The sequence below is a fragment of the Lactuca serriola genome, chromosome 4 (assembly GCF_051521515.1).
Source record: "Lactuca serriola cultivar US96UC23 chromosome 4, Lser_US96UC23_V15, whole genome shotgun sequence".
NCBI classification, from domain to species: domain Eukaryota; kingdom Viridiplantae; phylum Streptophyta; class Magnoliopsida; order Asterales; family Asteraceae; genus Lactuca; species Lactuca serriola.
In genome coordinates this window covers 96,293,064-96,315,432 of record NC_136411.1, presented here as the reverse complement: position 1 = coordinate 96,315,432, position 22,369 = coordinate 96,293,064, and the positions used below count along the sequence as shown (strand labels likewise).

Genomic DNA, 22,369 nt, shown 5'->3' with positions numbered 1-22,369 from the left:
TGCGCAATCGATGACCATTCCTCAACTTCCTTATTCGATCAAAGAAACCTAATCGATATTCCTCACTGGGTCAATACCATTCCACATACATTATCGTTTTATTAAGAAACTTCAATTCTCTTTTCCTTGTTTTCCGCCCTAAATTCAGAGTTCGTTTGTTCAACCCATTAATTTCTCATCTACAAATTTATCTCATAAACATGTCTATATCTGAATTAAAACGAAACAAATGGATCACGTTCATATTTTTACTAAAATACCACTCTGATCTATATTTTCCTAATGAAAAACAATTCCATAGAAAAAGAAAAACTAAAAAAAACAATCATTTCACCATCTGATTCCTTTGCATTCATTCGCCTCATCAGAAACTTTCTCAAGTAAGTTCTTCAAATCTATGCATGTGCTTATAGGTAATCCTATTGTTAAAATTTCATTTGATATTTTAAAGAATTACAAAAAGATTCAATTTTCATATGGGATTGTTTTAATTAATTGATTACGAATGCAAGGTTAATTAATTGTCAGATTGGTTTACGTAAAAGCCTTCTTTTGGATTTTAATTTTACGAGGAAATTATGAATTAAAGCATTGATTAAGGATTGAAAAAATTTAAATCATGATCGATTTATTTCTTGAGGAAGAAAGTTTCTTGATAATTCAATATTAAGAGGAAAGGTAATCCACACCCATGATCTACAAATTGGGATAACATACTTCGACGTGAATCATGCGTTGAATTGTGGTAATGATAATTTAGAATTCGAATTGTGGTTATTTTGCAGGAAACGTTCGATAGAAGGAATCATTTTCAGTATATATCATATAATTACATCAAGAGATTTGCAGAATGAATCAACAAAACATGTCAAAAACACCTTCTTCGAGTGCATCAGAACTCCCAGTAAAGCGCAAGCGTGGTCGTCCACGTAAAGATGAAAGCATGCCACGTAACGATAAGAGACAAACCCAAACCACCATGTCTCCGTCACAACCACCACCAATTCCCACCATGACAACCATGCAACCACCACCAACCCTAAAAATGACGCCCACCGGTGACAACCATAACATGGTAGGGCAGGTGGTTACAGGTGTGATCGATGGTATCTTTGATGCCGGATATCTTATTTCTGTTCGTGTAGGACCTAACAACACTCTCCTCCGGGGTCTTGTGTTTCAACAAGGGCATTTTTGTCCAATCACACCAGCCAACGACGTAACTCCATACCTCAAGATGTGTAGGAGAGAAAACTATCAAATACCCAACTCAAACCCGACTCAATTATGCACTCCTCAAGTCGCATGTACAAAACAGCCACCACAACTAACAATCCCCGTAACAATGCAAAATTACCAAACTACCCCCATGATGACTGGAGGAAGTAGTAACTCTGCTCTCCCACTTGAGAATTTGAGGATGGTGGAGCAAGATGAGCTTATGCAAGTTTTTGAGGTCTCTAAAATGGTGCAAGAACCCACAAAGAAGGATGATTGTGGGCATGGGTTAAAAAATGATCATTTGGTATCTGATTCGGATCTAATGACTGATCAGAGTACTCTTCCTACAAACGACGTCGTGAAACATCCTAGTCTTCATGTTGGTGCACCTCTTGTACAAGATATCAATAATGAATCTGTAATCGATGAAGTAGATAGACAAAATCAAGAAGGAGAAAATCCAGAGCCTATAACTCATGTAGAAACCGGAATGGAAGAGCCCCCGACTTTTGAAAAAGTTATGCTCCAACAAGAAAGTGAAAACCAAGGTATTGAAAACCAAGGTATGGGAGACTTTTGAATCATCTTACTTGGCTTTTTGTAGCAAACAAACCGTTAGTATGATCCTATTTGTTACCTAGGATTTACAGGTACCAATGTCAATAAGACAAAAAAGTAAGTTTTTTCTCAGGGAAAATTACTTACGAGCCTAACGAAGTTTCCAAATCGTTCAAAAAACTCAAATCATGTTTTGTTTGTTCAAAAAAACTCAACAAACTTAACATTTGTCTAAAAAAGCTTAACCATGTTACATTTTTATTCGATTCTATGGAAGTTATCATATTGGGAAAATGATTTGTAAGACCAACAAAGTTTTTAATCGTTCAAAAAACCTCAATCATGTTTTGTCTGTTCAAAAAAACCCGATGAAATTAACATTTTGAACAGATACAAAATGATTGGGATTTTTTGAATGGTTTGGAAACTTCGTTGGGTTTTTCTAGACAAAAGTTAAGTTCGTTGGATTTTTTTGAATAGACAAAACATTATTGAGGTTTTTTGAACAGTTTGAAAACTTAGTTGGGGCTTGTAAGTCATTTTCCCTTTTTACTCATCCAAAAAGTTGAAACAAGGCAAGAGAGAATCTTTCATGAATGACCTAGTCTAGAGAGGATTGTTGTTTAACAAACACGACCTAACTTCACCATGTAAAAATTAGTGATATTGTGGACAAAAATTGAAAATTTACTTTGGGTTTATATCTTTATAATGTGTTTAAAATTGTTTGGTCATGAAAAGGATAATGTTCTTTTTGCCGTTTTACAAAGTTGATTGTTAGTTTGAGACAAAATATCAAGCATGTTGTTTCTTAAGGTGAGATAATGATATTTTTTTGCTATTTTTTACAGGTGAAGTGAGCAAGATTGATGTTAATCAAGATCCAAATCAATCAGTAGCAACGGATCTCTTCCAATCAAATTAGGAAAAAACAACTACATGTAAAATGCACCTTATGCATCAACATTTATTTTAAGATTCTATGTTTTTTAAGTTCCACATTTCATTATTATGTGGGTACACTCTGCACAGGAATTATGAGAAGATCATTTACACAAGGAAAATATGAAAAAGAAAAAAGAGTAGAAGGTGGTTGTCATGAGCTTTTGTGTTCTTCGTAATGTTCCTATTATATGAATAAACGATGAGAAAATATGTGTTTTCTTTTGTGTTAGTAAATGAGAATTTTAGTATAAAACACAATTTCAGCTTTTGTTCATTTTAATGTTGGTTTATGTTGTGATAGTTAGAAATCGGAATATATACTGATATATATAGCAACAGATACCGAAAGTGTGATGTCCATCATACTATAGCCAAAACGAATGTTCAAAATAAGAAGCAGAAAGAGGGGTGTCATGTTAACGAAGAAACAGTTTTCTAATCGTGAAACATTAGAATTTCTTATTGATACAAATGTTGGGTTTTGTAGGGTGCACTAACATCATAAACACGTCAGAAAGAGTATACAAACGAAACCAAAAACACTACAACCCGGATATATAACCCATGGAACTAATTGATAAACTTAAACACAAGCATAGAGAGATATTATAACCGTATATTGAGTTGCTATTCTGACCATAGTATGCATGATTGATAATCCATGTAAGCTATTATAAAGACGAAGCACACACTCTCTATCACTATACATACACGGGCAAGATTCAAAGTTATACAATTTGGTGCTTGCTATATAGATGATACCCTTTCATAATGAACATGTATCGTAACACATGCATTTTGGGGTTAGAAAATTTGACTTTAAGATTTTTTTTTATATAAACACAGTTTTGATTAAAGTAAATAGTTATAATTAATTTTAAAATGTTTATTGAAAAGGTTAGAATTTTAATTTCAGAGTTTTAAAGTTAGAAGTAGTTGACTTTTGAAGGAATGAAGTTGGGGTTTGTAAATTGGACTCAATCTTAGTGACTAGTGGTATACCTTATTTGTGAGAATATCTGGTATTTCGGGTCAAATTATAAAATAAAGAATTAATATATTAGAAAAATACCAGTTTGGGGTATGATCAATTGTTGTTTATACGATCAAAAATGTTAGCAGACGTATTATATGTATATCCATGTATTATTATTAGTCCATAGTAGCCCATTGTATGTTATGTGCATATGTTGTGTGTTCCTGGGTGATAATCTCATCTCGTGGTCTTCTAAACGACAGAGCGTTATTTCTCGTTCCAGTGCCGAGGCAGAATATCGTGGCGTTGTTAATGCCGTTGCAGAGACATGCTGGGTTCGCAACTTACTTCGTGAGCTTCGATGTCCGCCTGACAAAGCTACTATTGTTTATTGTGACAACATCAGCTCAGTTTATATGACAGCGAACCCAGTGCAACACCAACGCACAATACACATTGAGATAGATATTCATTTTGTGCGTGATCTCGTTGCTTGAGGCCTTGTTCGCGTCTACCACATTCCGTTCTCTGCTCAATATGCCAATATCTTCACCAAAGGTCTTCCGACCCAGCTCTTCAATGACCTCAAGATCAGTTTGAACGTACTGAATTCTCCTCCCGATCAAACTGCGGGGGGATGTTAGCGGACGTCTTATATGTATATCCATGTATTATTATTAGTCTATTGTATATTCTAATGATAATGGAAAAGCGGGGAAAATACTTTCTATCAAAAAATATATAAACCAAGTACATCTAAGTAGATATTTTAAGTCTAGTCGAATCCGTAAACCGTTTGTGGTCAAATTTAAAGTTATAATAGTTCAAGAAAAAACTACTAGTTGCAATTTTCACGTGATTGATTTAAACTAAAAATTAAGTAAAAGCTAGAAACATTTATGTTGTAAGAATTGCTAAACGAAATATCATCAATGAGAAAGCGAGGTACTTCGGACCGAATAGTTCGGACTCATATGTTTATCTTCCTTTAAATTCCAACTTTACTTAGATTAGGAACAAAGCAAATAGTTTAACAATATTGTGTCTTTTGATTAGATGTTATATAATAAGCATTTAAGACTACAAGTTTGGAAAGTAATTGGAGATTCAACTGATCATCTTAGTTCCCAAACTATTCGAACTCAAAATGATTAGTTAATTGATGACACATTATCTTAATTGCAATGCCAAACACAAAAATAAAACATAATTCCGATTATTGCTAATGGATGATTACTTACAAAACAACCAAATAACTAAAATTGATTAAAACATAAGTAATAATCAAACCACATTCATCTTAACATCTTGTAACATCCCCAAAATTTATCCTAAATAGTTTAGACTTCCATATCAATTAAAAAGCACACAACTTTAATAAAAACAATATAATTCATTAACAAACGAAAAAATCATAGCAACTAGTAATGTCTAATAACCAGAAAAACTCAAAACGGATGAACCTTCGGGAAGAAGAACCTAAATTTTAAAACTTCGGTGAAGACGATGCTCCAATGGGTTGAATGCTCTTCAAAGGTTGAATGATGATGAACTTGATGATTTGTAGTCTCAAAATCAAAAAACGGTTATCAGAAACGTGTTTGGAGAAGATTTTTAAAGTGTTTGGAAATCTCCAGAATGTAGCAAAATCGCAGGGGAGAGGTGTCAAATCGACACCAAACATGCCTAAGTATTTTTGGTTGAAATCTATTGTCTTGGAACATTCGAAAAATGCAGCCAAACACGCCTGACATGTTAGGACGCTCCAAACATGACTCAAACATAACATAAATTTGAGCTAATTATGATGATGAAAATGACGGAATGAGCAGAAACACAAAACACCAAAGTTGTACATTTGTCTAGTTTTCGAAACATTTTGAATCATATCAACCAAAGCATCAAAGTTTGAGATACAATTAAAACATTGAAATATGGTCAATCCGGTCATCAACATCTTTTCTTCGATTCTTTGTGCTATTCTTCACATATGCTTGTCAGCCCACCAAAGTTGCAAACAAAGATTCATTCAACTTATTTTAAGCATTTTCTTATATCCCTAGTATGGCCCGATCTGTTTAGTTTGCAAAATTTAGGATTATGGGACTAGTTTTGTCAAATAATGAAATATTAGATTTTAAACCCCCGATTCCTTTTCTTTTCTTCATTGGAACGAACTTCAAGTTTGGATAAAAGGGACATATTGAAGTTTGAAGTGCAGCTCAAGTTTGAAGAGGAATTAGTGAACCACATCGATTTTAACATCAAAATCACAAGTTCGAGCCCTTCAAGTAGTTATTTTTTTCATTTAAATGTTTGGGTGTAGAATTCATGTTTTCTTCAATGGAGAATCACTCCCTTGGTCCATTTTGTCGATGAAAATATATGATTCTATGAGTTTAGTAATAGATGTTATAGTTCTGTTATTAATCTATAAAAGATTATCCATCTACTTAGTCAATTTGGTATCTAAGACCTATATATATTTAGCTAATTGGTCTAACTGGAGTAATACCCAAATTATTAATAGCTCGTCCAAATTAAAAATTTTCCCTTTAAGTAAAGTAGTGAAAGATCGTTTTTTATTAATAGGCCCAATAAATGAGCACTTAACCCATTGTTTATGGATTCAAATAATTTAGTTATACCAATCTAAGTCCAATAGAACCTGTCATGTATGAATCATGTATAAATAGGTTTGGAATGAGAATGGATACATCCATTTAAAGAATTTATTTATCCACATAAAACGTATATTTTACCGATTTGTACCACAACTCTAATAATATTTTATTTTATGTAGATGAATTAATTTTTAAATGGAAATCTCACATTCCTGTTGGAAATTAACTTAACTTGCACTATTTGACCCGTGTTTTATTGACTTTATTTACTTATTAATTTCTCTTAATAATTTTACCTATTCTTCAAGGATTAATTTTTGATAGCTTTCCCAATAAAAGAACCATATCAACATTATCCTTGTACATTTATAGAAGTTGTACATGTATAAAAGTTGAAAGGATTATGGATAGAATCAACCGAAAAATTAGAGTTCAAGGCCATTCAACACATTCAATTGGTCATCAATGGTGAGAACCATGTTTTATTTTACTAGTAATTTACTATATAATATCAACCATTTTAATTTAAAAGAAAAGAAATGGATCCTTTTTGGTAGACACAATGACAATTCCAAACAAGGTTTGGGGTTATATTTGTGTCAAAATTGAAGTAAAATTCTATTTTACAAACCAATTTTTGAGTGGATGGGGTTGTTTTATTTCCTTTTACAACAGTTAGGATCCAATCAATTTTCAACCAACATTCAACTTTGGTCTATAATTACTCAAACCGATCAAATCTCCCCCCCTTGTATTCCTTGATGCTGATTTTGATTCTGATTTGGTTTCAGATTCTGTCCATATTTTCCTTCAAATCACAGAAGAAGGAAATGCAATTCTCAACATTTCAACCTTCTTTGCAATCTTTCTTCACCTCCCCTCTCCTCTTCCCCTACCCATTCATCCCTGAAAACTACGTTCGATGGGATCGTTGGGACGAAACCCCGGAATCCCACATCTACTCCGCCGATATCCCTGGTATGGTGTCCATCTTTTCATTCATCTTCATGCTTTAACAAAACGAGAACCGGGTTTTCTGGTTGATTTATTATATACCTGATCGATGTTGATCTGTTTTAGGTGTAAGAAAAGAAGATATACGTGTGGAAATCGAGGACTCAAAGTACCTCATCATTCGAACGGAGTCAGCAGATGATATGATGATAATGGCCGGACGTCGGAGTTTCTTGAAGAAATTCAGGCTCCCGGAAACAATCGACGTGAATGGGATTTCTGCTGGCTATGAGAATGGGGTGTTGACGATTACTGTTCCGAGATCATTTGTTCGGAGAGAATTTTATATTGAACCTGGTGATCTCCATGAACAGGTGGAAGTTCTTGCGAGGGCTGCGTAAATCCTGAATTCATATGTGTGGAAATGTATTGGATGTGAACTGTATTGAGCATCGTTTTTGGATTCAGGAGTTTTAGGTGGTGTTCTTGCAAATAGGTCAGGTTTTCAAGATTTTGTTGATGATTATACAAAAATCATGTTTCTATGCTCAAGGGTTTTTGATGGGTCGGATAAGTTGATACATATATAGGAACAAATTTTAAAGAATAAAACATAAGACAATTCAAGATTTAAATCTATGTTTACATAATTATTTTATACTATAAATTTGCTCATACCCCAACAAAAATGGTTGTTATGGTTATGTATATTTTTTTTAATCAAGCCTTAGAGTTTTTAATTCGGATATAGCCCTTGAGTGCCATTAATTCACAAAATAATCATTAGGGTGGGCATATCACAACAAACTCAAAAAATGGTAGCAACTCCAAGTACATTTCTTTATCATCCATTTCATTAATGAAACAAACGGCAAATTCAATTACTTAGACATAACATGTTTGCATATGACACACGTATGTGGAACGTAATACGGACTCAGAAACAATCATGTGCGACGAACGTGAATGGAACGCAATTTAAATAAGTTTTTCTTTTCATTTTTTGTTAAATTAAAAAAAAAATAGAGCAACATATACTTGGTTTTTCAGGTTTTATACTTTTTTTTATTTCGTTTTATTAATAGTTTTAGTACCTTTTATTTTTGTTTTTTTTATTTGGGAAATCTTCAGAAAAATCTAAAATATTTTGGGTTAATTTACGTAAAAGTCCAAAAAAATTGTTAACAAAAACTCCTGGTTACCGGATAAAAAAATTCAAATTAACCTTTTTTTTTATTTGTAAACTATATTGTACTCGGTTACCTCCAGAAAAGTCCAATTATTTGGCTCGGTTTTTGAAAAGCCCTAAATTTTGTTTATTTCAACTCTTTTACCCTTTAATTAAAATACTAAAAATTTCTTTGTTGAAATTACGAATAAGAATAAATGACCTTAAACTCCATAAAACTAATGATTAAAGACCTCTATAACGAATTATTTGCCACAACACAATGACGTTAACATCATTTTGAACTCAAAATCGTTCATATAATTCATTTACCATACAAATTTATGTTACAAGTATTATAATATATTCAAATTATGTATTGAACACCTTATTACAATTTATCTAAAATTAGGTTAAGAAAAACCAACTGTTATGTTCATATAAGAAACCATTAACTGATGACAAATCAATCAATACAATAGTAGATTATATGAGGTTGTATGGATTATATAGAAGAATATGAGTTTTATCCTTAAATCTTAAGCATATATGAACAATTCCTCCATGAATTTGACCCTTCTGAAGCTACTTTTCAACCTCTCATAAATAGAACGCTTCCTGGTTTATTTCTTGAAGAGATCTTGCAAATTTGACAAAAACCCAAACGTTAAAGCACCCACTTTCAAACCTTTTAATGCTTTCAAGGGAGAATAGTTACCTATAATAGTTATTCATTTTTATATAAAAGTAAATGATTAATTATTGTTTATATAAATTTAAATCATTATTTATTTGTTTTACAAACTTGTGTCTATTTAAAATTGATATTTACAATTGTTGAAGCTCTAATTACATAACTGATATTGTAGTTATGCATTGGTCAAAATCTGGTTATAAGCATATACAAAGGTTGTGTTATCAAAATTTAGTTATAAATCTTACAGTGGTTATGCTATACTGTCAAAATCTAGTTATAAACAGTACAGTAGTTATGCTGTCAAAATTTGGTTATAAACCTTATACAATAGTTATATTTTGTCAAACTTTTGCCTGGTGACTTTGATACTTAAAGTTAGGGCACACAAACTTTTAGATATGTTCACTCAACGGTTTAAATGAGACATTTCATCACCTAAGTGTAATGCTTAACAAAGACCCATGACCTATAATCGTTAAATCTTAAGTAAGCAAGAAAGTTATGTATAGATCTATACAAGTTGACACCCCCACCTACGGTTAGCTACAACCTCAATAGACAAGTCACGAGTGATAACTTTCTAAACATCATGACGTCCGATGAAGCGTCAGGAGGGGCAACAACTAGTCGACAACTCGGTTATAAGGACTCATTGTCATGATGAGAACATACTAAAAGTATTTATATAAGTTGAAATAGTACTTATATATATATATATGTGTGTGTGTGTGTGTGTATGTGTGTATGTGTACTTTTAAACCAAAAAGTATATATATATATATATATATATATATATATATATATATATATATATATAACACTTGTGGTGTTAGCTTCCAAGAGATCTTCAAATGGAATTTCTAGTTGTTTCCTATAACAACTCAAATGTATGTAATTCTAAAACCCTCTAATCATAATTTCAAAAATAGCCTAGGGTTTTGAGGTTTTTTTTTTTTTTTTTTTTATGTTCTTAGTTATAGGGTCAATAGAGAAAACATAGATCTTATTTAGGTTGCATGAAAACTTAAGGGTTTTATTTTTGTTTGTTTACCTAAATTCTATCAATGGTATCAGAGTTTTTGGTTTATTTTCTGTTGAATAGCTATAATAGAAGAATATATCAATTGGGGTTTATTGAAAAGAGGCCATAATTTCGATAAGGGTTAGGGTTTAAGAACCCTAGCCTCCACCCCCTTGGATTTTGAAATTTAGGGCTAGGGTTTTGAAACCCTAGCCTTCCTCCCCAAGTAATTTCGAAAATGGTACGCTTATAGGGTTTCCATATTTTGATAATTGTTAGTTTAATTTTATTAAAAGGGATAATTATAAAATTACCCTAAATTTTGAAAATTAGTGGATAAGGATTAAAATTAAATTATTTGATTAATTTAATTAGATAATCCTTAATTTATTTAATTGTAATAATTAAATCATTATTAATTTATTTTAAATTTAATTAATTGAATATTAATTTCAAATTTTAAAATATAAAACCTAATATTTTTGAAAAGTTTAAAATACACTTTATAATATATGTAAAATTAAAAGTTTAATTATTATTATATGTATAAGACTAAGTCAAATCGCTAGTACGCCGCATTCACGAAGATAGTCTATAAGGGGGTATAAGGAAACTGCTTATAAAATGGTAGTTGAATGAGTGTCCACTCTCACCCACCGCTTTCTTGATTAATGAATGGTCATTAGCCGAACGGATTTGATAGGACAATTAATCCTCATTAAAAATATAATGTTATTAAAAAGTACTAGAACCTTTTTCCTTTAAATCCCAAATTTAGTTACTTCAGGAAAATGTGAATTTGTATGCTAACCCATGAAATTGCATATTACACTTTATAAGTCGTTAGTGGAGCGTGTGTGGTTAACCATCACACTAATAGGCAATAATAAAAAGTTGTAATGGGTATCCCTTATATTATCGTTGTTGATGGAGCGTATGTGGTTTACCAACACATCAATTGGGATGATAAATTAAAATGAGGTTACCAAGCACATTTACATGGTTATTCACTTATTGTTTGTGATCCTCGGTATCCCAGTCACAAATAGAAGAGCATAATCTAAGATTAAACATGACTTTGAATAGTTTCAAATATATAATAGGCCCCGCCCAACATCGGGCCCCGCTCGATAAATAGATATGTTAGTCATCAGGCCCTGCCTAGTAAACATGCAAACACATAAACGCATGCAAAGATCACAAAGATAAATGCAAATAACAAAGATAAATAGCATACATTAAAATCATCAGGCCCCGCCTGGCATCGGGCCCTACCTAGTACACATAAAACACATAACATATGTAGGAGTCACGCAAACAACTAGCATACTAATCATAACAAACCATGGGTCGGCATTGGTTCCTTTGACCTGCTAAACATAGTGAGGAAACTCACCTGTAGCTGCTGAATCACTCAAACGAATCTCTACCTGTTGGTCCAGAAAATCCCTGCGCTATCGTTATAAGAATAACGTCCAATTAATAATTGGGATTTTGAAACATACCAAGGATCCAAACTACTTAACCCATAACTAGAGAAAAATACCATTTTACCCTTTATTTAACTTGGCCCAAAGCCAAAGCCCAACTCAACTACTCAAAAGGCCTAAATCCTAAATGGTAACCCAAAGCCTAATATATGGCCCAATCTTCCAAATTAAGCCCGAAACCCATCATGGGCTAAATCCAAAGAAGCCCAACATGCTAGCCCCAAGACCAAAATAGAAGCCTAATGGCCTAACCAGGCCCAAATTCCAAATCCAAAGTATGGCCTAATAACAAATATTGCTAAGCCTAAAGCCCATCTATAGAGTATACAGGTCGTACTCAGCTCGTATGCTTAAAGTATGCCTTTCGGGGCCGATACACGCAAAGTACCAGCTGGGTACACCCAACATACTCCCTAGGTGTCAACTTATTCAATTAAGCACTTAGTCGATTGAGACTTCAAGCCAAACTCTCAGATCTGGTCCTTTAGGGTGACTTTTCATGTAAAGTTGGAAACTTTACACCCATGCATGGATTAATGGGACTAAAGGCTCAGAAAGAGCTTAATAAGGGTCTTATTACTTTTCATGAACCATAAACATCCATAAAGTTGCATTTTATGAACATAGGGACTAAAAGGAGCTTAGATCTGTCATACATTGCTCCTGGAGTGGATCAAAAGCTCATCTTTAACTCAAAAGACTCTAAAATGCATAAGAAACTCCATAAATTAGATCTAACACCAAAGGCCATCAATGTGAGAGCTTTATACCTCAAATGGCCTTAAATGAAGATGATGAAGCTGGATCTACAAGCCCAAGCTACTCCCAAGCAAGCACCAAAAGATCTTCTTCTTCTTTCACTAAAACACCACCAAAATCTCACTAATAAGCTCAAAATCACACCAAATGCACTAGGTTTTCATTTCTAGGGTAAAAGGAGTTAGAGGTTGGTCATAAGTGTCCAAGAGGTGGGTTAATAATGTTTAAATAGGGTGCAAACCCTAAAAATTAGGGTTTGTACGCCCCACATACGTAGGCGGGACCCGCGATCATGAATGGGCTAATACGCCTCGTGTACTAGCCAGGGACCAAAATGTTAATAATTTTGCGTTTAGGGCTAAAAGAGAAACTTACCAATCTTGAATGTTACAGTAGTCACCATGAATCTTCAGTTGCAGAGATTTTATGAAGACTACCGGGCGTATGAGATGAACAAGGACCTTGTGGAAAATTTCCATAAGCGAGCTTGTCAAGAAAAGTACAGGGTAGTCAAAGCCCTCATGGCTTGCAAGCTCAAGGATGGAGACTCTGTCTGTACCCATGTGCAAAGGTTTCAACAACACGTAGAGCACCTTGTTAGGCTAAACGTGAACTTTGATGAGGAGATGGATATCGACATAGTTGTTAACTCTTTACCAAGTTATTATGATCAGTTCATCCTGGCTTATCATTTGAGCAACAAAAAGACCACCTTGGCTCAATTGCACAACCTTCTGCAGATAGCTGAAGCCGTTATGAACGGAAAAGGTATTGCCTCCACTCCTGCAAGTTCTCCCTTCATATCCATTGGACAAGGAAAAGGTAAAAAGAGGAAAGGTCCTCCCATGTAAAAATGGAAGGGAAAGTCTCATGCAAGGTTATCCAGTAATAGACCTAAAGGAAAGTCCATTTCTGATAATCCACCCTCTTCTGATCACAAAGACATTATCTACTTTTATTGCAACGACAAGGGGCACTGGAAAAGAAGTTGACCGAAGTATCTACAAGAAATCAAAGATGGTAAAGTGAAGCCAACTTTTGCAGGTGTATACACTATTTCATCTAATAACTCATCATCTTCTCATTCTTGTGTCCTTGATACAGGATCTGGATTTCACATTTGTTCTAATTTGCAGGGGCTAAGAAGAAGTGAGGAGGTAGGGCATGGTAGAATGATCTTGATCATGGGGAATAAGCGATCTTCACTTGTCACCAAGATTGGAGTTTATGGACTAGTGCTTAGTAGTGGTGTTTGTTTAGATTTAATAAATTGTTGCTACTCGTCAGAAATAACACGTAACATTATTTCCTTTCATGCGTTGTTCAAACAAGGTTTCAGATATTCTTTTAACGATTTGAATGGTTCTATTTCTGCTTATAAAAATGGTGTGTTTTTATTTTGAAGTTTTTGTTGGATTAGGTGTCTAAGCCCATAACTATAATTGATATGTACTTGAACTGAGAGTAGCATGCTCCTTTTGGGTTGCCTTCACCAATGCAATTTGATAGGATTGACTTTTGAGAATAAGGTTATTTGTGATTTTTTAATATATTACAAGTATAATATATTAATATGAAATCATATTATTTAATTAGTATTGATCAATAATTAATTTGGAATTAATTTAGTGATCAAAAGAGACTATCTTAAATATACAGGGACTGATTTAGTAAGTCAATGATTCTTATAGTGTGGGCCAATGATCCATGGTTAATTAGGATGGGCTAAGCCAACATGGATAGTCCATGGGGGTTTAACCCATGGAGCCTAGGTAATATGAAGGGTCATGGTGCATTAGGGTTTGCATGAATGTAACCCTAGAACTTGTCACACTATAAAAGGAACTCCCTAGAGCTAAAATCGGTTGCCACATACATTCTTGGAGAGTGTGAATCTATTTTTGAGCTAAGCAACTTATTCTCTCAAGCCTCCTTTTGCACTTGGTGTTTGTAACACATTGGAGGCATCACATTTGAGGTGCTAAAGCTTTTGAAGGCCAAGAACTACAAGTCCTACTAAGAGGTAAGTTATCTAACTAGTTATGTTGTTCAATTGTCAAATTGTATGTTAGTTAGGATATGTATGCTTTGGAAAATGAAAATGCATGTATAATTTTTTAAAGCATCTAGGGTTTCATGTGGACCATAGGAGTGTTAAAATGCTCAAAACCCTTCAACTTTACCTTGTGATGGTGTGTATGAAACCGTGACGTGTGTAGCCAATTTAGGTAATAGTGTATTTCACATTGATTCGTCAAATGCTATAGACAAAACATGCTTGTGGCATTGATATGTGCATATATATACACATAATTATATATCATATCTTAATATTTTTAAATACTTTTATGCCCTTTATGGAGCAAAAGGTACTTAATTTGTTATGAATTGTGTTGTAGGGATAAAAGACATGCTTGGAGCAAAAAGGAAGTTGGATGCTGGAACTTGGGAGTTTGAATCAAAGCTTTAAAATGAAGAGAAATATACCCAATACGTCGTGGTGGATTTCCCACAGCGTGGTGGCTTGAAGAATCCTGATTTGCTTCGAAGACTTGTTGAACACGGGATAAACGCGAAGACCACGACGTGGTGGCCTTACCACATCGTGGTGCTCTGAATTTGGGAAAAATATAAATAGATCACACTCTCCTCCGAATTGGGACTTTTGGCTCTAGAAGTAATCATCACTTTTGACGACAAAGCACCCGTTCTAAGGCTTGGAAGCAAGGAATTCGATCATACCATTGGAAGTAGGAGCATTAAGGCATCAAATGTCTACACTTCGACTTTTCATTAGATTTTGCCATGTCAATTACTTTGAATTTCGATTTTTTGTTCTTGTTTGCTGAAATCATGAGCTAAATTCTCATGACTTTCATTTAGCTTAGGATGGATTCATTATTTGTGGTTGAATTTATAGATTGGATTTAGCTATTTGGTTATTTGTTGATTTTGTTTATTAAAGAACCTCACGTACTTTTGATAACTATTTTCTCTAATTATTGTTGAATTTGATTAAGTTAGTATGACTATCTTTCTTAGTTGAATTTGAATCTTATGATCTTGTGAATTGCAAAATTGTAGGACTGGGGTTTTGAACAAAACCTAGAGTTAAGTAGAAAATTGGGTAAAAAGGTATAAGAGCTAATAGATGATGAAAAATTATATATTGAATTGAATCAATAAACTAAATTGATCAATCGATCATAAGTCTAATTAACACGAATCGAACACTAGTAAACTTGATAGTTTGTCCGCCTGAATAAATAAGCTAGTTTGCTAAAGGATTAATTTAGTGAACACTAATTTGGTCATATTAGGAATCGGTAACTAAAAAAACTAAAATCCATTGCACTTCCATAAATCAACCATAATAAAAATTAAATCTGAAGCTAAACGAAAGTCCCTTATTTACCTTGGTTAAGTCCTCTTTGCTTGTTTGCTTTAATTTTAGTGCTAGCTTAATTAGTTGATAGTTAGTTAGTTTGGTAAATTAAGTTTTTAGTCTTGCAAAACTAGTGAAATATCCTTTATAATTTTATTAGTAATTAGTTAGTAGTAGATAAAAATTAGCTAAAAACATTGTTCCTTGTGTTCGACACTTGTTCTTACCATAGCTATACTATTACACGATTAGGTACACTGCCTAGTGTGGTTAATAGTCTAGTGAAAGAAACATTCGTTTTATAAATTTCAAACTTGAATAAATATATATACACATTAAATACGCATCAGGCATTGTCGTCTTGGACACATCAACAAGAAACACATCGCCCAACTCCAAAAGGATGGTGTGTTGGAATCATTTGACCTAAGGCCAGATGATGCATGTAAATCTTGTCTTTTGGGTAAGATGACAAAACTACCTTTCATTGGATCTTATGAAAGAGGTGAAGGTTTGTTGGATCTCATAGACACAGATGTGTATGGGCCCTTTAGATCCACCATAAGGGATGCAAAACGATTTTATGTGTAACACTATGCAAATGTAGGTCAAAAACAAATTGTTCAATAATCTTAATTGGGATAAATAAATTAATAGAGATCGTAACTAGGTTTCCAAAAATATAAAGAACACTAAAATCTGAGTTATAACGAAGAAGTTATGACCGATCGAAGATCCGCGACAATACCGGTAAAACACTGTTAAGCGTAAAACGCAAAATTTCAATAAAATGCTTTTTAGCCTTAGGTATCTAAATGAAAGGCGTATATATCATTAAACCGTAAACGTACATAAAAAGAACGTCCAAATCTGATTTCGTATGACGAAGTTATGATTTTTCTAAGTTTTGGATATAGTAGTAGACAGCTAAAAACTCGAAATAGAGATCGAGCGACTTTTAGCCGACGCAACCTAAATAAGAATTGAAGATCTCGACAATATTAGTACAATGGTAAAATGACAGATGAAAACGGACATCGGATGAAGGAGTTATGAATTTTTAACGGACTTTCCTGTCCCAGCCTGTTAAAAATATAATATTAAAAATAAAGTAAAAACTAGCCGACATAGTCTAAAGAAAAGTTGTAGAGCCTAATCTCACCTACACGTGGATATAAAGAGCATCAAAAATGGAACTCGTATGCGAAAGATATGAATTTATGAAGTTCGGGACACAAACTTCGACATATGTCTGAATTCACGACGTAAACAATTTGATTGACCCTTCCATAGCAAGTGGACATATGACACAAGACATGAGCGGATAAGGACCAAACTCACGGTGTGAGTTATGCAAAACTCACGACGTGAGAGTCGAATTTTAGGCTATATATAGAAATCGAAGCCTTCCGACTTTGGTTGCTGAAATCCATCCTCTCTCCTACTTCTACACACTATTAAGCCCCTCTAAACCACCCTGAAGCCCCGGTAACACCCCTAGCACACGACGCAAGTCCCGACGCCCCGAATCTCCCGAGAAACTAACTTCTTTCCGGTCAAAGTGTTGTCCGTGTGAAGCTCGTTTCTTCACCAGAAACCCACGGTTACGTCAAGAAAGATCATTTCTAGAAACAAAACGCTATCCGATTCACCACTTATCAAGTGAGTTCATACCCCTACACTTTTCCAAACTCTTTATATGGTTTATAGGGGGGAATACAAGTATAACACAAGGAAACTTGTGTTACAAACTGTGACATCCCCAATTTCACGGCCAGAAAAGACCGATTTGTTTAGCATTTGTTTTATAAATCAGAGTAATCATTTAAAGAAAACGGTTGCGGAATTTGTTCCCAAAACAAAATGTGATAAGAATTTATCAAAGCATTTCTTTAAAGAAATGTATTTTCATTAAATAACAAAATCTCGGGATGTCATGTTCCGATACAGACCAAAAGCATAAACAGTATAAAATAGACCTTACAATAGTTATTTATAACTACTGATCTATAATCCAATATCTCTCGTCAAGTCCACCAACTTATACTCTTGTGCCATTACTTGTAATGCAAAGAAAACTGAGTGGGTCAGGCTTGGGAGCCTGGTGAGCATATAGGGTTTTCAACCCACAATAATATATTTATTATATTTAATCATCAAACAGTCAACCCAATTACCCATCCCCATTATCTCTATTTATCTTAAGGATCTACCCTAAGAATCATCTATCCTTCATTCTTAAGGATTGACCTGAGGTATAGGCACGAAGTCACATCGTTGCCAGGGTTTACTCAATAGGCGCTAACTCCATAGTCACCAAGGTTTATACAATAGGCGCTAATTCCATAGTCACCAAGGCTTATACAATTGGCACTAACTCCATAGTCACCAAGGCTTATACAATAGGCGCTAACTCCATAGTCACCAAGGTTTATACAATAGACACTAACTCCATAGTCACCAAGGTTTACTTAACAGTAGGCGCTAACTCCATAGTCACCAAGGTTTATACAATAGGCGCTAACTCCATAGTCACCAAGGTTTATCTAACAGTATGTGCTAACTCCATAGTCACCAAGGTTTATACAATACGCGCTAACTCCATAGTCACCAAGGTTTATACAATACGCGCTAACTCCATAGTCACCAAGGTTTATCTAACAGTAGGCGCTAACTCCATAGTCACCAAGGTTTATACAATACGCGCTAACTCCATAGTCGCCAAGGCTTATACAATAGGCGCTAACTCCATAGTCGCCAACTATCCCATCTACCCATGTTCTACCCAATATTTTCGTAGATATAAATATACACTTTTATACATAGTTTAAAACCTGTATAGCATGTTCATCCAATACACATTCCAAATAATAGATGAGACATATACACATAACACGTATCTCATAGAGAATAACTCCTAACTATGAGTTAGAAGAAAGTAACTACACACTCACACAAAACATATACTTAATACATTCAAACAATACTTGTATTAAAAACGTGTTTGTGAAAGGGACTATACACTCACTATATCAGAAGATGATCGGACAGGACTACGACTTGCAGAAGTAGTATTCTTCAGTAGATCTGGAAGACTTCACAAAAACCGGGCTCCTCGCGAGCAGAGCTTCGGCTCGGGAATTGCACTTCTCGGGATCTTCGGGCTTCGAGACTCGCTTCGGGTCTCGGGATGATACCAGGGCTTCAGGGGTACTTCCTTGCACATAAATCGAGGTAATATGGGTGAGAGATGAGAGAATGAGCAACCAAACTCGGCTGGCCCTTCAAATCTATTTATAGGGCAAAACTGACCCTTGCCACGTCGTGGCACCTTTTTCCACGTCGTGGGTTTGGTCGTCACTGCATGCGTCATCGCAAGTTGCATCTGGGGGACTCCCAGAGGTGTCAGAAGACTGGCCATGTGGTGGCACTGCTTGCCACGTCGTGGTATCTGATAGTTTTGGGGTTTCGCGCCCCGAACTTCAGAAATTCATAACTTTCGCATCCGAACTCCGTTTTCTACGTTCTTTATATCGACGCGAAGGTGAGATTATGCTCTAAAACTCTTGTTTAGATTCCATTGGATAATTTTGAATTTATTTTTAATATATTATAATTATATTACTTATATATTATTTTTAGTAGGCCGGGACAGGAAAACTCCGTTATAAACTCATAACTCCTTCGTTTGACGTCCGTTTTTTTCTGTCTTTCCGTCATTGCACTACTATCGATGAGATATTCAATTCTCATTTAGGTTGTTTTGGATAAATATCTCTCTAATGTAAATTCACTATTTACGCCGCGTTGTGTCGTGCCGGTTCTGTCGCGAAACTTCGACTGGTCATAACTTCTTCGTTATAACTCGGATTTCGACGTTCTTTATATATTCGGAAACCTCGTAACATAAACTACATCTTAGTTAAGATTAATCCTTCTAAATAATCTTTCCCAAAAAAAGTCATTTTTGACGCTCACTGTCCTTAAATTGACTAGCCCAGATCTACGGGCGTTACACAAACTGTTGTTTATGTTTTTCTTATACTTTACGTGATTATTACATGTTGATACCAACTACGAATAATAAACGCTATTATCAAAACTGTAATCTTTTAAAAGTTGTTAGTAACAAGGTTTCATTATACAAATAATATGCATATAAACTATGATAGGTATAGTTGTATGGAAATTACAAGTTAGTTCATTTAGAAAGAAAACGATATGAAAACAAGCATATAAATTGTGATTAGTATAATTTATGAGTCAATCCACTCTTTCTATCATACAAAGTTATAAATAAAAATTGTTATTTTTATTTACTAAAAGATTTTTCAACATATTACTCGTGAACTTTTTGTTAGCAAATTATGTGAGACAACGGCTTTGTTTAGTATCAAATGAAAGTCCCCCACTTATAGCCAGAGTCTCCTGGAGGGAGAGCGTGAGTTTGTGTATAGATATATACAAGACTGACAATCCCACGCCCTGACTGTTAGCTGTTGTTGGAATGGAAGTTCTGGGGTGACAAATGTCATTAACTATCTGGATAACGGTCATATTAGTATGGTTATAAGAACTCGCATGCGGAAATAATGACTCATGCACGTAGTAATACGCAACTTAATCAAACTCAAGGGATAATAACTATATGATTACTTTCTTATTTACATCAGGGTTATATATGGTTTTTATTGGATAGACAGTGGAATGTGTGACTTCTGCCTCATTTTTTGTTCATTGTTTGGTTGTGGACTAAGGGCATAATCACCCAATTGACTGTCGGTTCAGATCTTAGTTATATATAACTTGTAGGTACTAAGTAATCATGATATGGTATTCTCAACACATTCAGAATTCAGGGTAAACACATCTTCACCTAGTTTTATTTAAATATAAAACTACAAGATATCAAACTAAGTATGACATATTTACTTACACTTACGGTCTCGGAGTATTTAGACTACATCTCAACTTTTAGGAATATAGGATTTTCCAGGTTAAACACTTTCACTTTACAAGTAAACAGTTTTACAAACTCATTCTTAAGGAAAATATAGGATTTCCGTATCTAGTACATTCATTTCAAACACAACGAATCATATCTTATTTTATAGAAAATATCAAATTTTCTGGAAAACATATACAATAATTTACATACTGGTGTGATTACTTAGTAGATATGTTTGGGTTATCTAAAATGAAGATTCGATAGATAGTGGAATGTGTGACTTCCGCCTCATTCCCTGTTCCTCATTTAGTTGTAGGATTAGGGCAGATCCACCCATTCGACTGTCTGTTCGATCTTTGATTTATATAACTTGTATGCACTAGGTAATCATGATAAGAACTAGTATAGGACACTTTATGTATGTGAATTCAAAGTGTCATATATCACTCTTTATACATAAGGAAACATATATATTTTGTTCTTAAGGCTTAAGACTACATTTCATGTTATTAAGAAAATATAGGATTTTCTATGGCAATACACAAACATTTTCAAGGAACAAAGAACTTACTTTCTAAAACAATATACTTATGAAATCACCAACTAAAGTGTTGATACACTTTCCAAATCACTTGTATTCTCAGGAAACTAGTAAATAGGTACTCATTCGAGTTTTGATAAGATGGAGCATAGTGTTGGATTAGGTGTCTAAGTTCATAACTATTCCTGGAATGTAATTGACCCGGTTAGCATGGTCCATTTGGGTTGCATGGCATTGCAACACTTGGATAGACTAAATGAGAGAAATGACACTTAAGGATTATTAATATATTATAAGTTCTAATATACTAATAATATTATTTAATTAGTATTGATCAAAGAATTAATTTGGAATTAATTAAGTGATCAAAAAAAGACTAATTAAATATATGGGGTTGATTGTGTAAATCATCTATTCTTGTATAATGGGCTAATGATCCATGGTTTATATGGATTGGGTTAAAACCCAAAAGGTGCTCCATGGATAGTCCATGGACGTTACAAACCCATGGATCATGGAATATGGAAAGCCATAACAATTAGGGTTTACATGGTGTAACCCTACTTGTGTCACAATTATATAAATACCACTTGACTAGCAAAAATCGGCACTACAAGCAAGTAAAAGAGGGCTAGCCAAATTTTGAGTATAAGTGAACTTCTCTCAAGGCTATTCCAAGTGTTGTGGTGTTGTGTGAGACATTTGAGGCATCACACTTGAGGTGCTAGGCTCACAAGGTTCTTAAGGAATCCAAACAACAAAAGGTATGTTTTTGTTACTAGCTTTATGATTAAAAGTTCCCCATGCCATGCTAGTTAGGTTAAGAACCTCGGAATAGCAAATTTACATGTATCATAGTAAAACATAGATCCAAGGTTTCTAGGGTTGCATGTACACCTTAGGAGTGTTAGAATGCTCAAAACCCTTCAGTGGTATCAGAGCCTAGGCTTTTTTTTATTTGATACTTGATGCAAATTGTTGAAAAAAAGTCGAAAAATATGCAATCTGCTGGGTGAACTCGCCGAGTCCATGGGGGGACTCGACAAGTCCATGCCTAAAATCATCCTACTCGTCGAGTAGGT

The 22,369-nt window shown here is 34.2% G+C and overlaps 3 protein-coding genes across 4 annotated transcripts; all 3 read left to right on the top strand.

Annotated features, from left to right (window-relative positions):
* Positions 1–233: 233 nt before the first annotated feature.
* On the top strand, positions 234–2,956 carry LOC145100260 (uncharacterized). The gene is made up of 3 exons (XM_079037602.1): positions 234–380; positions 786–1,784; positions 2,631–2,956. The coding sequence occupies exons 2-3, from the start codon at positions 851–853 to the stop codon at positions 2,702–2,704; spliced, it is 1,008 nt and encodes a 335-aa protein (XP_078893728.1). The 5' UTR covers positions 234–380; positions 786–850; the 3' UTR covers positions 2,705–2,956.
* Positions 2,957–6,704: 3,748 nt separating this feature from the next.
* Positions 6,705–7,954, top strand: LOC145100259 (15.4 kDa class V heat shock protein-like). 2 transcript variants are annotated; one of them, XM_079037601.1, is made up of 3 exons: positions 6,705–6,792; positions 7,116–7,302; positions 7,405–7,954. In XM_079037601.1, exons 1-3 carry the CDS (start codon positions 6,790–6,792, stop codon positions 7,677–7,679), a joined length of 465 nt encoding a protein of 154 aa, XP_078893727.1. In that variant the 5' UTR covers positions 6,705–6,789; the 3' UTR covers positions 7,680–7,954. The 2 variants fall into 2 exon arrangements, with proteins under 2 accessions (XP_078893727.1, XP_078893726.1); XM_079037600.1 differs by lacking the exon at positions 6,705–6,792 and having other exon boundaries at positions 7,042–7,302.
* Positions 7,955–12,814: 4,860 nt separating this feature from the next.
* LOC145098638 (uncharacterized) lies at positions 12,815–13,264 on the top strand. The gene has a single exon (XM_079036260.1). It carries the CDS (start codon positions 12,815–12,817, stop codon positions 13,262–13,264), a length of 450 nt encoding a protein of 149 aa, XP_078892386.1.
* Positions 13,265–22,369: the final 9,105 nt, after the last annotated feature.

Bases quoted from the DNA above. Each gene is read 5' to 3' on its own strand.
- LOC145100259 (XM_079037600.1), top strand. From the start codon at position 7,086: ATGCTGATTTTGATTCTGATTTGGTTTCAGATTCTGTCCATATTTTCC. The intron at 7,303-7,404 runs GTATGGTGTCCA...GATCTGTTTTAG, and splicing joins CTACTCCGCCGATATCCCTG to GTGTAAGAAAAGAAGATATA.
- LOC145100260 (XM_079037602.1), top strand. From the start codon at position 851: ATGAATCAACAAAACATGTCAAAAACACCTTCTTCGAGTGCATCAGAA. The intron at 1,785-2,630 runs GTATGGGAGACT...TATTTTTTACAG, and splicing joins CCAAGGTATTGAAAACCAAG to GTGAAGTGAGCAAGATTGAT.
- LOC145098638 (XM_079036260.1), top strand. From the start codon at position 12,815: ATGAATCTTCAGTTGCAGAGATTTTATGAAGACTACCGGGCGTATGAG.